This window comes from Adiantum capillus-veneris, chromosome 1 (assembly GCF_014529385.1).
Source record: "Adiantum capillus-veneris isolate H3 chromosome 1, ASM1452938v2, whole genome shotgun sequence".
NCBI lineage: Eukaryota > Viridiplantae > Streptophyta > Polypodiopsida > Polypodiales > Pteridaceae > Adiantum > Adiantum capillus-veneris.
Window position 1 is genome coordinate 6187347 of NC_140931.1, and position 15487 is coordinate 6202833.

General features: G+C 42.2%; 1 protein-coding gene across 1 annotated transcript; it reads left to right on the forward strand.

Moving 5' to 3' along the window:
- The first annotated feature begins 4372 nt into the window (after window positions 1-4372).
- Window positions 4373-5546, forward strand: LOC147464251 (uncharacterized). Its single transcript, XM_086513774.1, has 3 exons — window positions 4373-4529; window positions 4640-4804; window positions 5147-5546. Exons 1-3 carry the CDS (start codon window positions 4437-4439, stop codon window positions 5330-5332), a joined length of 444 nt encoding a protein of 147 aa, XP_086369900.1. The 5' UTR covers window positions 4373-4436; the 3' UTR covers window positions 5333-5546.
- The last annotated feature ends 9941 nt before the right edge of the window (window positions 5547-15487 follow it).

Here is a 15487-nt window from a genome sequence, read left to right on the forward strand (position 1 = left end):
GCTTGCTTGCACAGAGGAGAGGCGCCATGAGTTTGCCTTTCACCGAAAGGCATCTCAGTGGACTCAGGTGGGTGACAGAGTGACAGGTGCTTTTTTTGAAACAGTGGGACCTCGGCACTCGCATGCCAAGGTCAATCAGTTGAGGAGACCAGATGGGTCAGTTGTTTGTGAGCCCGAGGATATGCGTGCAGCTGCTACTGACTTTTACCATGAGTTACTGTCGGTTGAGCCCCAGTTAGAGAGACAAGATGCATCCAGGGAGCAGGTTTGGGCACAAATGCCTTGTCTTGTGACTGAGGAGATGTGCCAGAGGCTAGAGATACCTCTTCAGCTTGAGGAGCTGCACACGGCTCTTAGGGCCCTCCCTCGTGGTAGCTGTCCAGGTGAGGATGGGCTGACTGCCAGTTTCTTCTTGGAGTACTGGGACCTGCTTGGCCCAGATCTGTGTAGTGCCTTTCAGTACATTCTGCTCACAGGAGTGATGCCGGATAGCATGAGTGAGGGCCTGATTTACCTCATTCCAAAGGAGGGTGGCTCCTTGGATGAGATTCGACGGTGGCGCCCCATCACCATCCTAAACTCAGCCTACAAAATTCTTGCCAAGGCTCTAAGTTTGAGGATTCAACCACTTTTGGAGAGCCTTATACATGGGACTCAGACAGGTTTTGTCAAGGAACGCAGTATCCTTGACAACATCTTCACCTTCTGGGAGGCTTCTGCCCTGGCACGACTCCGTGGGGAGGACCTTGTGATTCTTCTTCTCGATTTTGAGAAGGCATACGACAGAGTTGACTGGGACTTTCTAGAGGGCACGCTATGCAGGATGGGCTTCTCAGATGCTTGGATCAGAGGGGTGTCAACTTTGTACAGACAAGCTCACAGTCAGGTGCTTTTGGTAGGTGGTAGAGGTGAGCGCTTCATGCTCACACGATCGGTCAGACAGGGTTGTCCTCTTGCCCCCTTTCTCTTTCTGTTCTTTGCAGAGGCGATGAGAAGATTTTTGGTGTCACAGCAGGTTGGTCTGAGGGGCTTAGCACTCCCTATACGGGGAGATGAGCTTCTGGACGCTGAGTTTGCCGACGACTCGGCCTTGTACTTAGAGGGCCAGGAGGCCAATTTACACAGATGTGAGCAGGCTTTGGAGACCTTTTGCTGTGCATCGGGCGCACTGATCAACTGGAGAAAGACAATGGCTTTCTCGGTTGGCAGTGCTCCTGTGCCAGATTGGATGCCAGGAGAGGGTTTCAAGTGGATTCCTCCAGGGACTACAGTTCGGTACTTGGGTTGTCAGGTTGGTTTGGACTTGTCCCCCGAGCAGCAGATTGCTCCTCGTCTCTTGTCCATCAGGAGAAAGCTGTTACATAGGAGCTCAGCACGACTTTTGCTGGCTGGTAGAGTAGTAGTTGCCAACCAGGTGTTGTTGGCGACTATGTGGTACATCACTTCTTGCTGGATCTTCTCGAGTTCTTGTATCAGCCAGGTAGAGAGGCTGATCAGGAACTTCCTTTGGTCAGGTCGCGACACTCAGATTGCCCGAGCCAAGGTGGCTTGGTCGGTCATCACACTTCCTTGTTCTCAGGGAGGGCTTGGGATCATTGATCCAGCACAGCAGAGCAGAGCCCTTCTTGGGAAGTTCGTCGTCAGAGGACTTCTTCCAGGCGAGGAGCCCTGGAAGGAGTTCTTGCTGCAGAGGCTTCGTGCCAGGGTGCCTCAGTCAGGAGGCCCTTGGCAACCTTCGACCAGATGGATCTTTACAGAGCTGCGCCGAGTTGGTTTGAGCAGGAGACTGGAGGACCGATTTGCTGTGAGTTTGCTTCGATCTTGGGAGCTCTTACGGCGTGGCCTAGAGCAGAGACCGCCGACGTGCACGGAGGAGCGCCTACGGCAGCCCCTCGTCTGGAACCCCATGGTTAGCACTCAGAGAGGCCACTTGGTTGGGAGTCGGCCTCATGTTTCTTGGGGTCCCATGGCAGCTGGTCCAACGCGCTCTGTAGGTGACTGGCTAGAGTTCACAGGTTTGTCGGAGGAGGTGCAGGCTGTCCAGCTACAGGGCATGAGAGGGGTGCAGAGCATGTGTCAGGACATCTCAGAGTCAGTTCCAGCGAGTGGCTCACGCCTCTCGAGCCAGTAGCACCCCGGTGGATGGGAGCCTTCACACAACTGGAGGTTCTCATTTCAGTCAGGGCTTGCTCAGAGACTGTCCCAGCCCTGTTCTTCGAGCTTCAGGGTGGGGGACGCTTACAGCGAGTTGCAGTAGAGGCCCCGCAGGTAGCAGAGTGCTGTTTCCAGAGGATCCGAGTTGTGGGCATCTGTGGGAGGACTTGCGTCTTAGACCCTGACCCAACAACTCTTGAGACAAGACACTGGAGGCTATGGGCTTGGGAGTGCTGTCCACTGGCACGAGTGCAGTGGGATCCTGGTGAGTGGCTATGGAGGGACCCCTTCTCTTCTGCAGACCGCCCAGGAGTCCCCTTCTTTCAGTACATTGTTCGGCTTGGACGTCATATACTTGCAGCACAGAGAGAGGTCAGCCCCGCTGCAGCACGTCATTGGCAGGAGGAGGGCCTCCTAATCGAGTTCTTGGCAGCTTTTTGGCATAGGCTGTGGGACTCCAGACAGCTGAGGCGAGTCACCTTGTTTCAGTGGCTGGTCGCACATAGAGCCACAACAGTAGGCAGCTGGCTTGTGCATAGTGGTCTCTCGGCCACATGTGCAGCTTGTGACCATTTGGTGGAGAGTCAGCGTCACTGTCTTTGGGACTGTCCCTCGGCCCAGCAGGTGTGGCTACGAGTTCTTCGGCTAATGCCTGCTCTCTCCACGGCTCGACAGTACACTTGGGGGGTAGCGGCTTGGTCCACCCTCACGGGCCCGGCACTTCAGTTTTAGCTATCTTCCACCAGCACGATGATAGTGATACAGGGGGGGCGACCTACACTTCATCCTGCTACAGAGCTTACTCCACTGGAGTGGTGCAGTGAGAGAGAGGAGTGTTGGGAGCTCATCAGTGGCCTGACACTTTGGTTCATTTGGCGGGCCCGTTGTTTCCGCATCTTTGAGGCTCGCCCTGTGCCACCAGCAGAGACTGTTCGTGACTTCTGGCTAGAGCTGATCCATACTCTCAAAGGATAGCTTGAGGGACTACAGGGCAGCTCCGACCGCATGCGGGAGCGCCGCGAGGCTTTCCTTCGACTCTGGCGCCCTGGGCCTTTCTACACCATAGTCCAGGGGGTGCTCATATGGAACTATTGTCCACCTGTGTGGCTTTTCCCTCCTCCCATCTCTTGATTTAGCCCAATTGTATATATGCTGTTTTTTCATTGGGAGAGTCTCCCCATCATGCTTGTTGTAGCCCTCTCTTGCAGAGGTGGTTGTAGCCCTATGGGCAGTTTTCATTAACTAATAGAAGGATCTTTTTCTCGGAAAAAAAAAAGTTTGAAGGTTTCAAGACCTAGAAGATTACAATCTAATCGTTAATAAGCTAGGGAGAAAACTGCAACCAACTTGAAGCTAGCTTATCGTCCATATGCTAGGTCATGGTTTGAAATTATTGCATCGTATAAAGATTGGAGCATGCAATGTGATATCTTTGCTCACAATCTAAAAATATGTCCCTCCTGCAGAGCGGCATACCTCACATATATAGTGATTTTCGAGGTCATCAAAAAAATGAAATAGACACTCTTGTTGCCCTCGCTTTTGTATTACTGCTGGGCGCTTTTCCATCTTAGCGACAACAACGAGACTTAGCAACATTGAATCTATAGTCTATTACCAATCAAAGATACTAACCACGAATCAACGGTATCCCCTCTCTATTCATAAGACCAATGAGCGATATTTAGACGTAAGAGAGGCAGACATTATAATTATAGACAAGCTATCCGTGAGAATTAGTCATTCTCTTATTCCCTTCGGTTCTAGATGCTAAATGTCAATTTACGTATGTCATGTTATATTCTATAGATAATATATAGAAAGGCCCACCTAGCAAGACTAGTTGTAACTTGTCTTATATAAAATATTTTAAACCCGACGGATTGGAGTTTGGGAGTCGGGAGTCGGGACCATGAAAAAACTCGCCCACGTAAACGGAGATAAGGGCCGCATCATAAAAAAATCAGCGACACCAGTACGTTTGTCGTCAGTTCATTGACGTAACATTTCTGTATTGTTGCGCAGACGCCAGCCTTTGAGAAAATCAGTGATCATAAAATAATTTCACGTGCTTCACAAATTACAATGTGCGCATCAGAATCACCTCTCTCTCTCTCTCTCTCTCTCTCTCTCTCTCACTCACACACACACACACAGTATGTACGGTGTAGTCACAGACTCTCTCTCTCTCTCTCTCTCTCTCTCTCTCTCTCTTCATCTGGCTATAAAACAAATGGCAGTAGGCCTGCTCTCTCGCAATTCAGCAGGTCATCAAGACTTCTATGTATAGTAGAGCCCTCACCATGGCAGCTTCATTCAGATACACAGCGCTGCTCCTGGCCCTCATCTCTGCAACCGGCGCGCTTCTCCCACAGGTCTAGCTTTCTCTCTCTCTCTCTCTCTCTCTCTCTCTCGTGAACACCCACGCACATGATGTGATGATGGTGGATCAGAACATTAATGTGAGGATGTTGTGGTGATGCAGGAGGCCAATGCGACGGACGTGCAATTCGTGGTGGCGCAGCAGGTGGCGTTCGGGCAGGGCTTCGTCATCACGGGCAATACTTCCAGCTTGGGCAACTGGACGCCCACTAGCGCTCCTCTCATGTCTCTCGCTTCGGGCTCCGAATCCTATTGGCTGCTCACTGTGGTACCCACTCCTCTCTCTCTCTCTCTCTCTCTCTCTCCATAATTCTCCTCTATACCATGATTAATTAGGGGCAAGGGGGAACTAGGGATTCTTGCGCGCGCACGCACAACCCCCCGGCCCCCCCCCCCAAGACACACACAAAAAAAAGTAAAATTGGGCATTCACGTTAGAAATCCCAGCGAAAAAACCCTACAGTTTGGTATAATTGCCTGGTTTGCCTGCAGAGTACGAGTAACACTCAATGTTGCCATACACACTCCTTAAGTAGATAATTTATTTATTTTTCTTTTAATTAAACATTTATTATGTTTGTTATAACTCATCTGATGCTTTTTAATATAGGCATTGGATGCGGGGCTTTATGTGGAGTTCAAGCCGGTGAGAGTTGTTTACGACACCAAAGAAGCGTTGGAATGGTATATAGGAAGCAACTTGAACATCACAGTTCCTGTAAACAGCACGACAGTCTACATTCAGTGGAATGGTAGCTCCTCGCTGACCGCCCAGCCAGCTATCGCGACTCTCTAGACATATCGAGCATGTTCACCATAATATCAATTACATGCAAGATGAATGCCCACGCACGTTTTGCCCCCATCTAGGCCTACTCAAGCTTACCTTACCTTGCTTGGTATATGCTTCATACACCTGAAATTTGGCACTTTTTTGGTCTCGAAACATGTATGATGCACTTTCCTTGTCAAGCTAAATAATATCGTAAATTCTCATCTTGTTAATGTAACCTGCAGTTCCAAAGTTCCTTTTCCAAGTAACTGCATGGCATATTCTAAAACAGTCATCTAGTTTCCAAAGTTCCCTTTTTCATCAAATGGCATGGTAGAGGAGATGGCCATCATGAGATGGCTATTAAAACTAAACATGATCACGAATTAAACCCCTTAAACCTGGCCAGTGCATGTTTGCATACAATAAAGGGTTATAAAATGGATGAGGGTACAACATGTGTGCTCGGGTGAGATGGCCAGCCCATGTTTCACAAAACCTAGATTGTGGGTATGTTCGAAATCGGACGACCGGGGTCCTATTTTTTGTGTTGCTCAGATTTATTCGACTCGCATTGATTTCAAACCATTGGTAGTTCGACATCAACCTCGGCGGGTGCACTATTCAATACCCCCTTATGTAATGTGAGTTCGTGGCATAATTTAAAAAATCTCTTTAACATGGTTAAGAGTAAGTAAAATGATCTTTTTCTGCATTATTTAAACATGGTTAAGAGTAAATAAAATGATCCTTTATTAAGTAAAATGATTCTTTATTATCATACGTTTTTTTCTGCATAATTTAAAAAATCTCTTTAACATGGTTAAGAGTAAATAAAATGATCCTTTATTATCGTATGTTTTTTTCTTCAAAATTGAATATTTATTTCAATGTAACCTTGTTAACTGATCCAGCACATGAGACAACCCTACTTGGTTAGTCACCTAGCTCCCATCCTTGAAGTACCGGGTTCGAATCTGAAGTTGCCATAGTTGACCTTTTTTTGCACCGTTATCTCGCCCGAATATTTGTGCACTTCATCCTCCATCATCGATCCCACCACCTGGGGGCATTTAATACCCCACGTCAAATAGTGTGAGGGCCACCATCCACTAGGACCTATCACATTGCCCTTAACAACCTGAGAGATCAAAGAGATGAAAACCACACCATATAATGAGCAACGAGTCCTGCTGTAGGAGACAGCAATTGGATATGCAAAAAGCGTAAGTGTGAAGTCACTGGCTACTAGAGCTATCTCTACTACAATCTTGTTTTATGCTAACACACAACTTGCGACAAATCTAATATTTGCATCATCCCTCGGAGTAGGTATATCTAACCTCCTCCTGGGATGATGTATGCCTGTTTCAAGAAGTTTGGGAAGCTCTTCCTAGCTGGCATCGCAGCTTTGGTATCACTGATCATGACAACCAGTTGTATTATTGGGATCATTTGAAGCTCTCATGCCTAGATGAAGTTGTGATTTCTTTGATGACGTTCTCCTTGCCTACCCTTTATAAGCAACAGGAATTATGGGTACTCATGAGTGGCAATGCTCTACAGAATTTAAACAAATTTCAAATTGAAGGCCACAGGAATTGCAAAAGGATGTTAATGCTGTATTTTCACAAAATAAAAATTGACACTGAAACTCATGTTTTCATGTAGTGAAGATCTACTACTCTTGCAATGTTGTCATCAAGGTGGACAACCCAAAATATGCCAAAGGTTATTAAAATTATGATTGTGTTGATTAAAATGAGAGATAGAGAGAGAGACTTCCTCGAGTTGAAAATGAAAAGTGCCCATTTGGGTGTACAATATGCCTATGTATGAGTAATAAAATCTCCTCACTCCATTGCATAACACTTAGATGCTCTACTTTATCCCTCGCATTGTTGAGTAGCAATTGTGCAATATCATTGCAATAATTGAACCTTGTGTTCAAGGATATTATCAAAATAGTTTTCTTTTTAAATCTGACATCTACATTTTGTCAAGTGGATTGTTTAGGTTTTTCACTAAGGTGGCTCTCATTATTGGAAGGTCTTGTGATTTCATCACTTGTTTCTTTTGGCAATCCTCATATATAGTGAGTTAATATATATAGATAAAAAAGTGTTACGACTGCGATAAGCTCTAACCAAGCCATGGACACACAAGATTGAGAGTGTTTGGCTTTACAAGGAGCCACCCTTACAATGGTGAGCAATAGAGCTTTACAGGCAGCCACCCATACAAAGGAAAACATAAAAAAGTTAGAATTGAGCAGCACAAAATACTCAAACCTACAAAGGGCATCCACCATCTTAGGGGAGCTGCCACCCCACTCTCACATGCCCACCACACACTTGAGAGTCTAGCAACAGCATATTACCCTACCATCCACAAATCATCCAACCAACACTCCAATAGAGCAAAGCTTTGACAGCCACACTTGATATCAAAACCTAAAAGGAGCCCTAGACAAGGTAGCTATAAGACTTCACTACTTGAACATACAAACTAGGCCAAGGCACTTGTAGGACTTCTCGAACATTGTAGACAAACCATGCTGAAAGAGAGCCAAGCCTCGTACTTCAAAGCTCTTTGAAGCCAAAGGGACAAGCCACTCCTTCCACTGAACGACTTCCCCCAAGGGACAACCACCTTTCAAGCTGGGCCTTCAAATTTGCTCTCCTTGGAGAGGAGGGAGGGAAGAGCCATTCCTTTTGCCAAAGACCCAAGGGTAGGAAGAACCACCCTAGGAAGATGAGGGAGGGGTAGCCCGGTCTACCCATCTTGCCTTGTTGAGCTTCCCTTCCTCTCCTCAAGGTCGAGAGAGAGAGAGAGAGAGAGAGAGAGAGAGAGAGAGAGAGCCGAGTATCCTCCGTCTTCTTACTCAATCCCTTCCCTAGATCCTTGCTCCTCGTGCCTTGCCTTCTCCATGTAGAGTAATTTTCCTATGCACTCAATGATAAAAGTTGCTTTTGGTTTGAAAATTTTGTTTAATACCATAGGTAGGAAACAATGCTTTTACCTAGGTATTAGGGAGCCTATGTTTTTTATTTTATGTCAACAAGGAGAAGATGCTTGGAGATACCCTCTCAAGCAAGGAAAGAAAAAGACAAGGGAAGGGGAAGAGCAAGGGAGGGATGGAGATAGGTGGCAAAGGAGCCTACACAAGGGAGGGACACTATCTTTTATTTTAAATTGAAATGCTCACACACAACACAAGAAAAAATTCAATTGCAGTGGATTGGCTTAGGGAAAAAGACTCTCTATGAGGAGCCAAACTCAAATTAGACTCTCTATGAGTATGAGGAGCCAAACTCAAATCAGACTATTTCTTGGGATGAGCTAGTAAGTTGCGAAGGAATCTCTAGAGATTATGGAGTGAGTGCTATAAATTAGTGTATTGTTCAATAGTCTTAGGATGAGTTAGTAAGCTGAATCTCTAGAGATTATGGAGTGAGTGCTATAAATTAGTGTATTGTTCAATAGTCTTAGGATGAGCTAGTAAGCTGCGAAGGAATCTCTAGAGATTATGGAGTGAGTGTAATAAATTAGTGTATTGTTTGCTCAATATTTTTTTGCCATGGTCACAATTGTGTGTGGTAGTGTTTGTTCAAACTTTGACTTGATTTTTATCTCACTTTCAAATTTTTAACACTAGTTTGGTACCAAAATAGACACTTTAGTGTCCTTTTTTCATGAGTTTAATGAGATGTTACATAAAATCTAAAAAACATCTCAAGAAATGATTTTGTAAACTTATAAAATGCTATCCAAAGTACTCATAAAAATTATAAGCCGTCACTTTTATACACAATTTCAATAATAACTACATTCATGAAAAGCAACTGCACAAAACAGTAGTAGATGTCTCACTAAAACTCGTACTCTAGTCTAAGAACAAATGACCAAGGTACATGCAATAATCCAAGGTAACTACTTATAATGTGTTTGATATTTTAAAAATTTTTATATAAAAATAAAATTCTTTGTGATTGGAATTAAATATAAAAACTCGTGTGGGTCAAATATGCAACATTTATGAATTCAATTAAACATTTAGTTCATTTAAATTTGCAATGTCTTATAATGCATATATACTAGATCTACAACTCCATTAGTTATATGGTTATGCAAGCCACATTTGGTGATTTATTTCATATCTCAAAAAATTGTGCATGTTGTAATTCCTTTTTTTTTTCCAAGATTGGCCTTAAAATAAAGTCCTTTGGATTTTTCTATTCATATCACTTATTTGTATACAAATACCTCACATGGACACAATTAGGGAATTTATATACACACTTTCACTAATTTTTCATAGCAATGTTTTTTTGCAAGAAATTACACATTATAGTTTTTCTTAAATGGGCTCAAATTACAAGATGCGTGTGAGTTTCTAACCTTGAAGAATGCTTAGTTGATGGGTGTTGGTCTATAGATACATTATAGGCCTTCCATAACCTCATCATGTTAATGAAAGAGGTCTTGAAAGACCAATTTTTTTTTATTTGTTAGCATTTTCAAGATTTGGGTCTTTCGATTATAACAAAAATCTAGACCCATATCTAGGTTATGAAGCTTGATTCCTTGCTATAATACGTTCTTTCCTATCCATACAACTTTGAAATCTATGCAAAATCTTATTTTGATGAGAAGCTATATTTAATTTTTGGAGATTTTATTAAAACTTTACTATTTTTTTTTCCATCTTATAACTTATCACCATAATCCTAATTTTGTATTAGGTTTGACAAGAAATTAAAATTTTTCTATGTTCTTCACCTCATAACTAACCTAAGGTATAAACATGACCTATAAATCTCTTTTCTAGCTTTATCAAATAATTATGACAAATTGCTCAAAAAACGGGACACTTAAGTGTCGGATTACAAAACTAATGTTAAAGATATCACTGAAAGCTTTTAGTGTTTGCGGTACAAAATGATTTTCATGGATGTGACATTATTTTGGTAGAACTAGCTCATGCTACCCAACTTCAATGGGTCTCGCACGCTCTTACCAATGGTACATGTATCTTTGTGTGTGTGTGTGTGTGTGTGTGTGTGTGTGTGTGTGTGTCTTTAATATACACCTCCCCATGAAATACATGGTATTTATAAGGTGTGAAAAAAGTTTCTTTTGAAAACTTGTAAAAGTATCCTGGTATTTATAAAGCTTCGATCTTCCATTCCTTAAAGAACATGCCTTTGTTGTATAATTTCATGTTCATTCATGTCACTTCTTTTATAATATAAAAATTCCTCAAACGCAACCCATAGCTCATTGGTGTATGAACTTGTACAAAGTGGATACCAAATGACCACATTCTAAGTACCGGACAATTTGTCCACATCACCTTTGAAGAGAGAGAGAGAGAGAGAGAGAGAGAGAGAGAGAGAGAGAGAGAGAGAGATGAAAATCCCCAAGGCCGTAGGCCCTCCAAATTAGACATTATCTTATGCATATATAGTTTTCCAAACTGTGGCCCAAGGGTAAGACAGGGCAGTCGAAGGGCCAAGAATCACATGTAGTCAAGGGGTGCTATATTTAGCAGGATATGAGCCTATAAACGGTGAGGATGGATGGAAAGTTGCATGTGTTAGTCCTCGCGGTCTTAGATTGGTATCAAAGCTCAAGGGAGAATAGGGTGTATAAGCACACCATTTTTAGCACAAATCTGCAAAAATTTCTTCATTCTAAGCAAAAAGACATCATACGCGTATGATGTGGCTTTAACCTTGTTGACTCCAAAATCTAAATTTGTGCATACCCTAGTGTTCTAAGGAACCTTAGAAGCCAATAGCCAAAATTTTATAAAAACTAGAGCATATTTGGGCGAGTAAGTGCCAAAGGACAGAAATTGGGCCAGAGTCAGGCTTGAACTGATCATAACTTGCACAAATTGATTCAAATTCAATTTTGAAAGTTGTTGAGAGTTTCCCTAGTGATAAAGATCCTCTAGAGTAAACATTACTTGATTTGGCCACAGTAGACATCATACGCACATGATGTCTCTAGCCATAGTTTGGAGGTAAAAACTCACATTGTGCTTCTAGAATGTTAAGCACTATAAAGAAAGAAGCCTAGTGCAAGTTTCAACAAATTTGGGTCACATTTGGTCAAGATACAAGAAAAAATCCTTAATCTTGAAACTGTTTTGAGTTATGTTTCAATTATAGTTCACCAAAACTGCTCTAACTTTTGACAGCCAACTCCAAATTGAATCTAGTATAGCTAGGCAAAAAGCTTGTGAGCAATAAGATTAGAGTGAAATTTGATGGGATTTCTAATTTTAGACTTTTAGGGTACCTAGAACCAGTATCCAGAGGTTAGAAGACCACCCAGACTTGATTTTTAGGGACCTGACAAAGAGACAAAGGTGCTTATTAAGGACTATCTTGAGAGTATTGAGTGGGCTTGACATTAAAAAAGCTAAGATCATCAGGATGGAAAGCCAATCTACCAATCCTTTTGTAGATATGACCAAAGGTATGGCAAGCCAAGCTAGAAGTGTTGAAATGCCAATCTATCCACATTTTGAAATGCCAATCTATCCACATTTTGACACAAGCCCAACTACATTTCCACCATGGTTGTACCTAGATGCAACCATAGAACATGCCTTTTATAGAGGTGTAATTACGGTCACAACATGACCACATGTGCCACCACTACCCCCTATAACTTACTCCTATCCAAATCAGAGTAGAACCTTGAGAAGATATGATATTGAGAGTGAGAATGACACATCTTCTCATAGGAGTGGTTCACCAAGAACCCAACCCACAATAAATCTAGAGGTATCTAATGAGAAAATGAAGCTCATAGAAGGATTAGCTTAGAGAATTGGACCTCTATGGTGCAAAATCGAATAGAAATGGACAAACCATACAATGGAAGGTTGTTACTATAACCAGAGATATGCACAACTATCCCCAATAACACCTCTTCTACCAAGGTACAGAGTAGTCCAACTAGCAGAAAAGTGATATAATATGGATGCAAGAACACTATCCTTTATCGCAAATAGATCTATGACTATGGCACAACCTATTTACAGTCATCCCAAAATACCAGAAGCCCTGAGATAAAAAAATCATCGCAAGGAGATGATTCAAGTAAATGGCTATTGTATAGATTGTGCAAAAACACATATGATTCCTAATTGTCCACACCACCCAAACAAGAGAGGGATAGACACAAAGGAGGTCAAAGGGATTGTACAACTTCCAAGCAGATAAGAAAATGATAACCTTGTGCCTATTCAGGCTATAACTAGAGCTTTGACTCAAAAAGCTGCTAAAGAACTTGTAGTTGAAGAGCCAAAAAAGGATGCATCTAACAAAGAACCACGTAGTAAATGAAATAGTTAGAAAGCTAGTGATAGCCGTTTTTCGGCTTTCCATAATTTCCATAGTAAGCTACCTCACCCTATCAAATCACTCAAACATTTTGGTTATCCCTACCATTTCACTATACATAGGCGTGTGTGAGTTAGGGACTTTCTGCATATTTTCTTAAAACCCTCAACTAGCTAGTCACTGGGCTAGTTGAGCCAAAAAAATAAATAAAATCAAAAAAATAAAATATATTATGGCCCATTTGTGTGTAAATATTTCATTGTATATAGGGCCTAAATAAAAGGATTTTTCATAATTATTTTGGTATTTATTTAAATATTTCTACCTATGGTGTGTTATTTATGCTATGTACATTGACTCACCATTACCATATTTTTTCTTACCATTTTGCATACTCTTTATTCCATATAAAAATAATTTCATGCAAGCTTCTCTTATTTTTGGTGTAACTCCATCCCAACAAAAATCCAAAAAAACTAGTTTATTTATGTGTATATTTTTTCACTATTGTCATTTTTCCTTCCTACATCTATTCTCTATTACTCTCATAAATTAGACCACAAAAAATATTCATCTTTTTATGGTAGACTTATAATGAGAGAGATTTATTTTGACCCCTTTATATTTTTTCCACCTATATTATTTATATTTGACATGTACATATTTTTTTAAACCCCTCAATATTTGATTTTCTTAGTTGTACTATTCACTTATATCATGATCTCAATAATATCTTCAATTATAGACCTACCAAATAAGATCAAGGGTATGTGGCATGCATGCATGCACCATGGGGAGCTCACTCTTGGAGGTATTCAAAAGAATCATCCAAAGAAGGACCTCACAAGGACCTTGTGCAGTGGAAAAAACAGTCGGTTTTACTGAATTTTTAAAGATCACATGCTCCCCCAATTTGAAAAGGTGATACAAACAAAAGTTGTAGCTCGTGAGCTGAACTTTCACCTCAAATTTTTTCAAATTTTTTGGAGCTACGAGCTGTGAGCTATGATTTTATTGGTGGACCCCAGTTTGCCCATGCTATGCAGCCACACCCTCTTCCACTTTATCATTTTCCTCTTTCACACACATTCCTCCCTTTCCTTCCCACTCCCAAACCTGCAACTCCCATGTCCTAATTCACCCTCTTCACCATTGCCACATCTCTCACACCTCCATAGCCTTCATCCTCCATTTCTACACCCTATGTGTCCCCCTTTCTCTCTACATATATGTCCATATTACCATACTCTCTTCAGCTTTGTAAAGAACGTCAAAAAATCAGCAAAAAATCCAAGGATAACCTCTTCAAATGAAGGCTTTATCATGAATTTTCCAAGGTTGAAGATAACATAGCTTCATCGACACGCGCTACTTCGCCATGCTGATCGCTTCTTCTACCGGTGCTGTAAAGAGGTGAATGTCAACTTCTCCAAAGCTTCAACCTCTCTTTACAAGCTCATCCCTTCTCTAACTTTTCTCATCATATATCTCACCATTTAGTGAATGATTTTGTAAATATTTTTTAGTGATAATTACTAACTACTAACCACTAACCTTATTGTCAAATGCACCCTCTACTAGAGTAGGCACTACCAAATTATTCACTCAATCCTCTCTCCTTTCATCCTCAATAATTCTCTTCCCTTGAGCCCACATCCATGTGACTCAAAGGACAAGAGAGACCCACCCTCATTAAAAAAAATAAAAATATGCATAATCAAATAAACTTGATTAGGCCTAATCCTAATCGGGGCTTCTAAAACCTATAAATAGAGCCCTTCTCTCCCTTGTAAATAATCACATGATCACACTACACCACACCATTCTCAACACATAACACACCACTCTTCAAACCTAGTTGTGTAGAGTGTGTGCATTGTGAGTGCTCTATTCCATCACTACACATAGGTGCATGGAGAAGTTTGAAGTTAGTTATGCCATCTAGAGGAGTGGAGTGATACTTTACTCTGCAATCACACTTGTAGCCTACTCTTGTCCATAAATAAGATTTATAGTTTTGGGTGCAATTGTATGCTGCAACTACGACTCTTCTCTCCAAATTGACTTGATAAGTTGGCTCATCAGGTGGTTGAAGGTATATTGTCCTTGAAGTTTGTTGTGCCATTTCATGCTTGGTGGTTTGAGGGCTTATTGAATTGTTTGCCTAAAAGGTAAATTGTAAGAGGGTGCTTGGTGAGAGGGCTCCCGTGACCCTAAGACAATTTGTGTATTGGCAACAAGGTCAAGTTTTGTGTTGTCTCTCTATTTCTCATCAAGCTTTGTGTGCATCTAGTCTTTAAGGCTAAGACTGAGTTGCTCAAGTTGATTTGTGCTCTTTACCTCTCTCTGGGGTGGTGAATGTTTGTGTTTGGTGTGTGTGGCTATCTTGCATTCCCCTCTCTTTGTGCATTTGAGTACCAGGAGATTTCACGTGCGTCCTAGTTCGCATTTACAACTAGGTGGTGCCCCTTTTCTTGTTTGGTTTCTGGCTGTGGGCTGTTGTGTCTCTGATTGTGCTTGCCCCAACCCCAATTGAGCAGCACGGGAGCCTCGAAGGGTGTTTAGAGGCCGCTCTTCTTGTTGCCCGCCCCGGACCGCCTCACTAGGAAGGCTAGGATGAAAGAATGTAGGGAATGAGAGAAGAATTCCCTTGTGGACAAGCTTACACAAGCAAAGGAGCAAATAAAACAGCATGAAGAAAGGGTTGCACCCTACGGTTGCACCAATAAGTTCATCGCTAGAAGAGCTGTCCAGTGAAAGTAAGCCTAGAAGCACTAGTTCGAGAGGATTGGTCTTGGTAAAAAATTTCAATGAATCG

Excerpts from the sequence above, each read along its gene's own strand:
- LOC147464251 (XM_086513774.1), top strand. The coding sequence starts at position 4,437 with ATGTATAGTAGAGCCCTCACCATGGCAGCTTCATTCAGATACACAGCG. Across the intron at positions 4,530-4,639 it reads CCGGCGCGCTTCTCCCACAG|GAGGCCAATGCGACGGACGT; the intron begins GTCTAGCTTTCT and ends GTGGTGATGCAG. Across the intron at positions 4,805-5,146 it reads CCTATTGGCTGCTCACTGTG|GCATTGGATGCGGGGCTTTA; the intron begins GTACCCACTCCT and ends TTTTTAATATAG.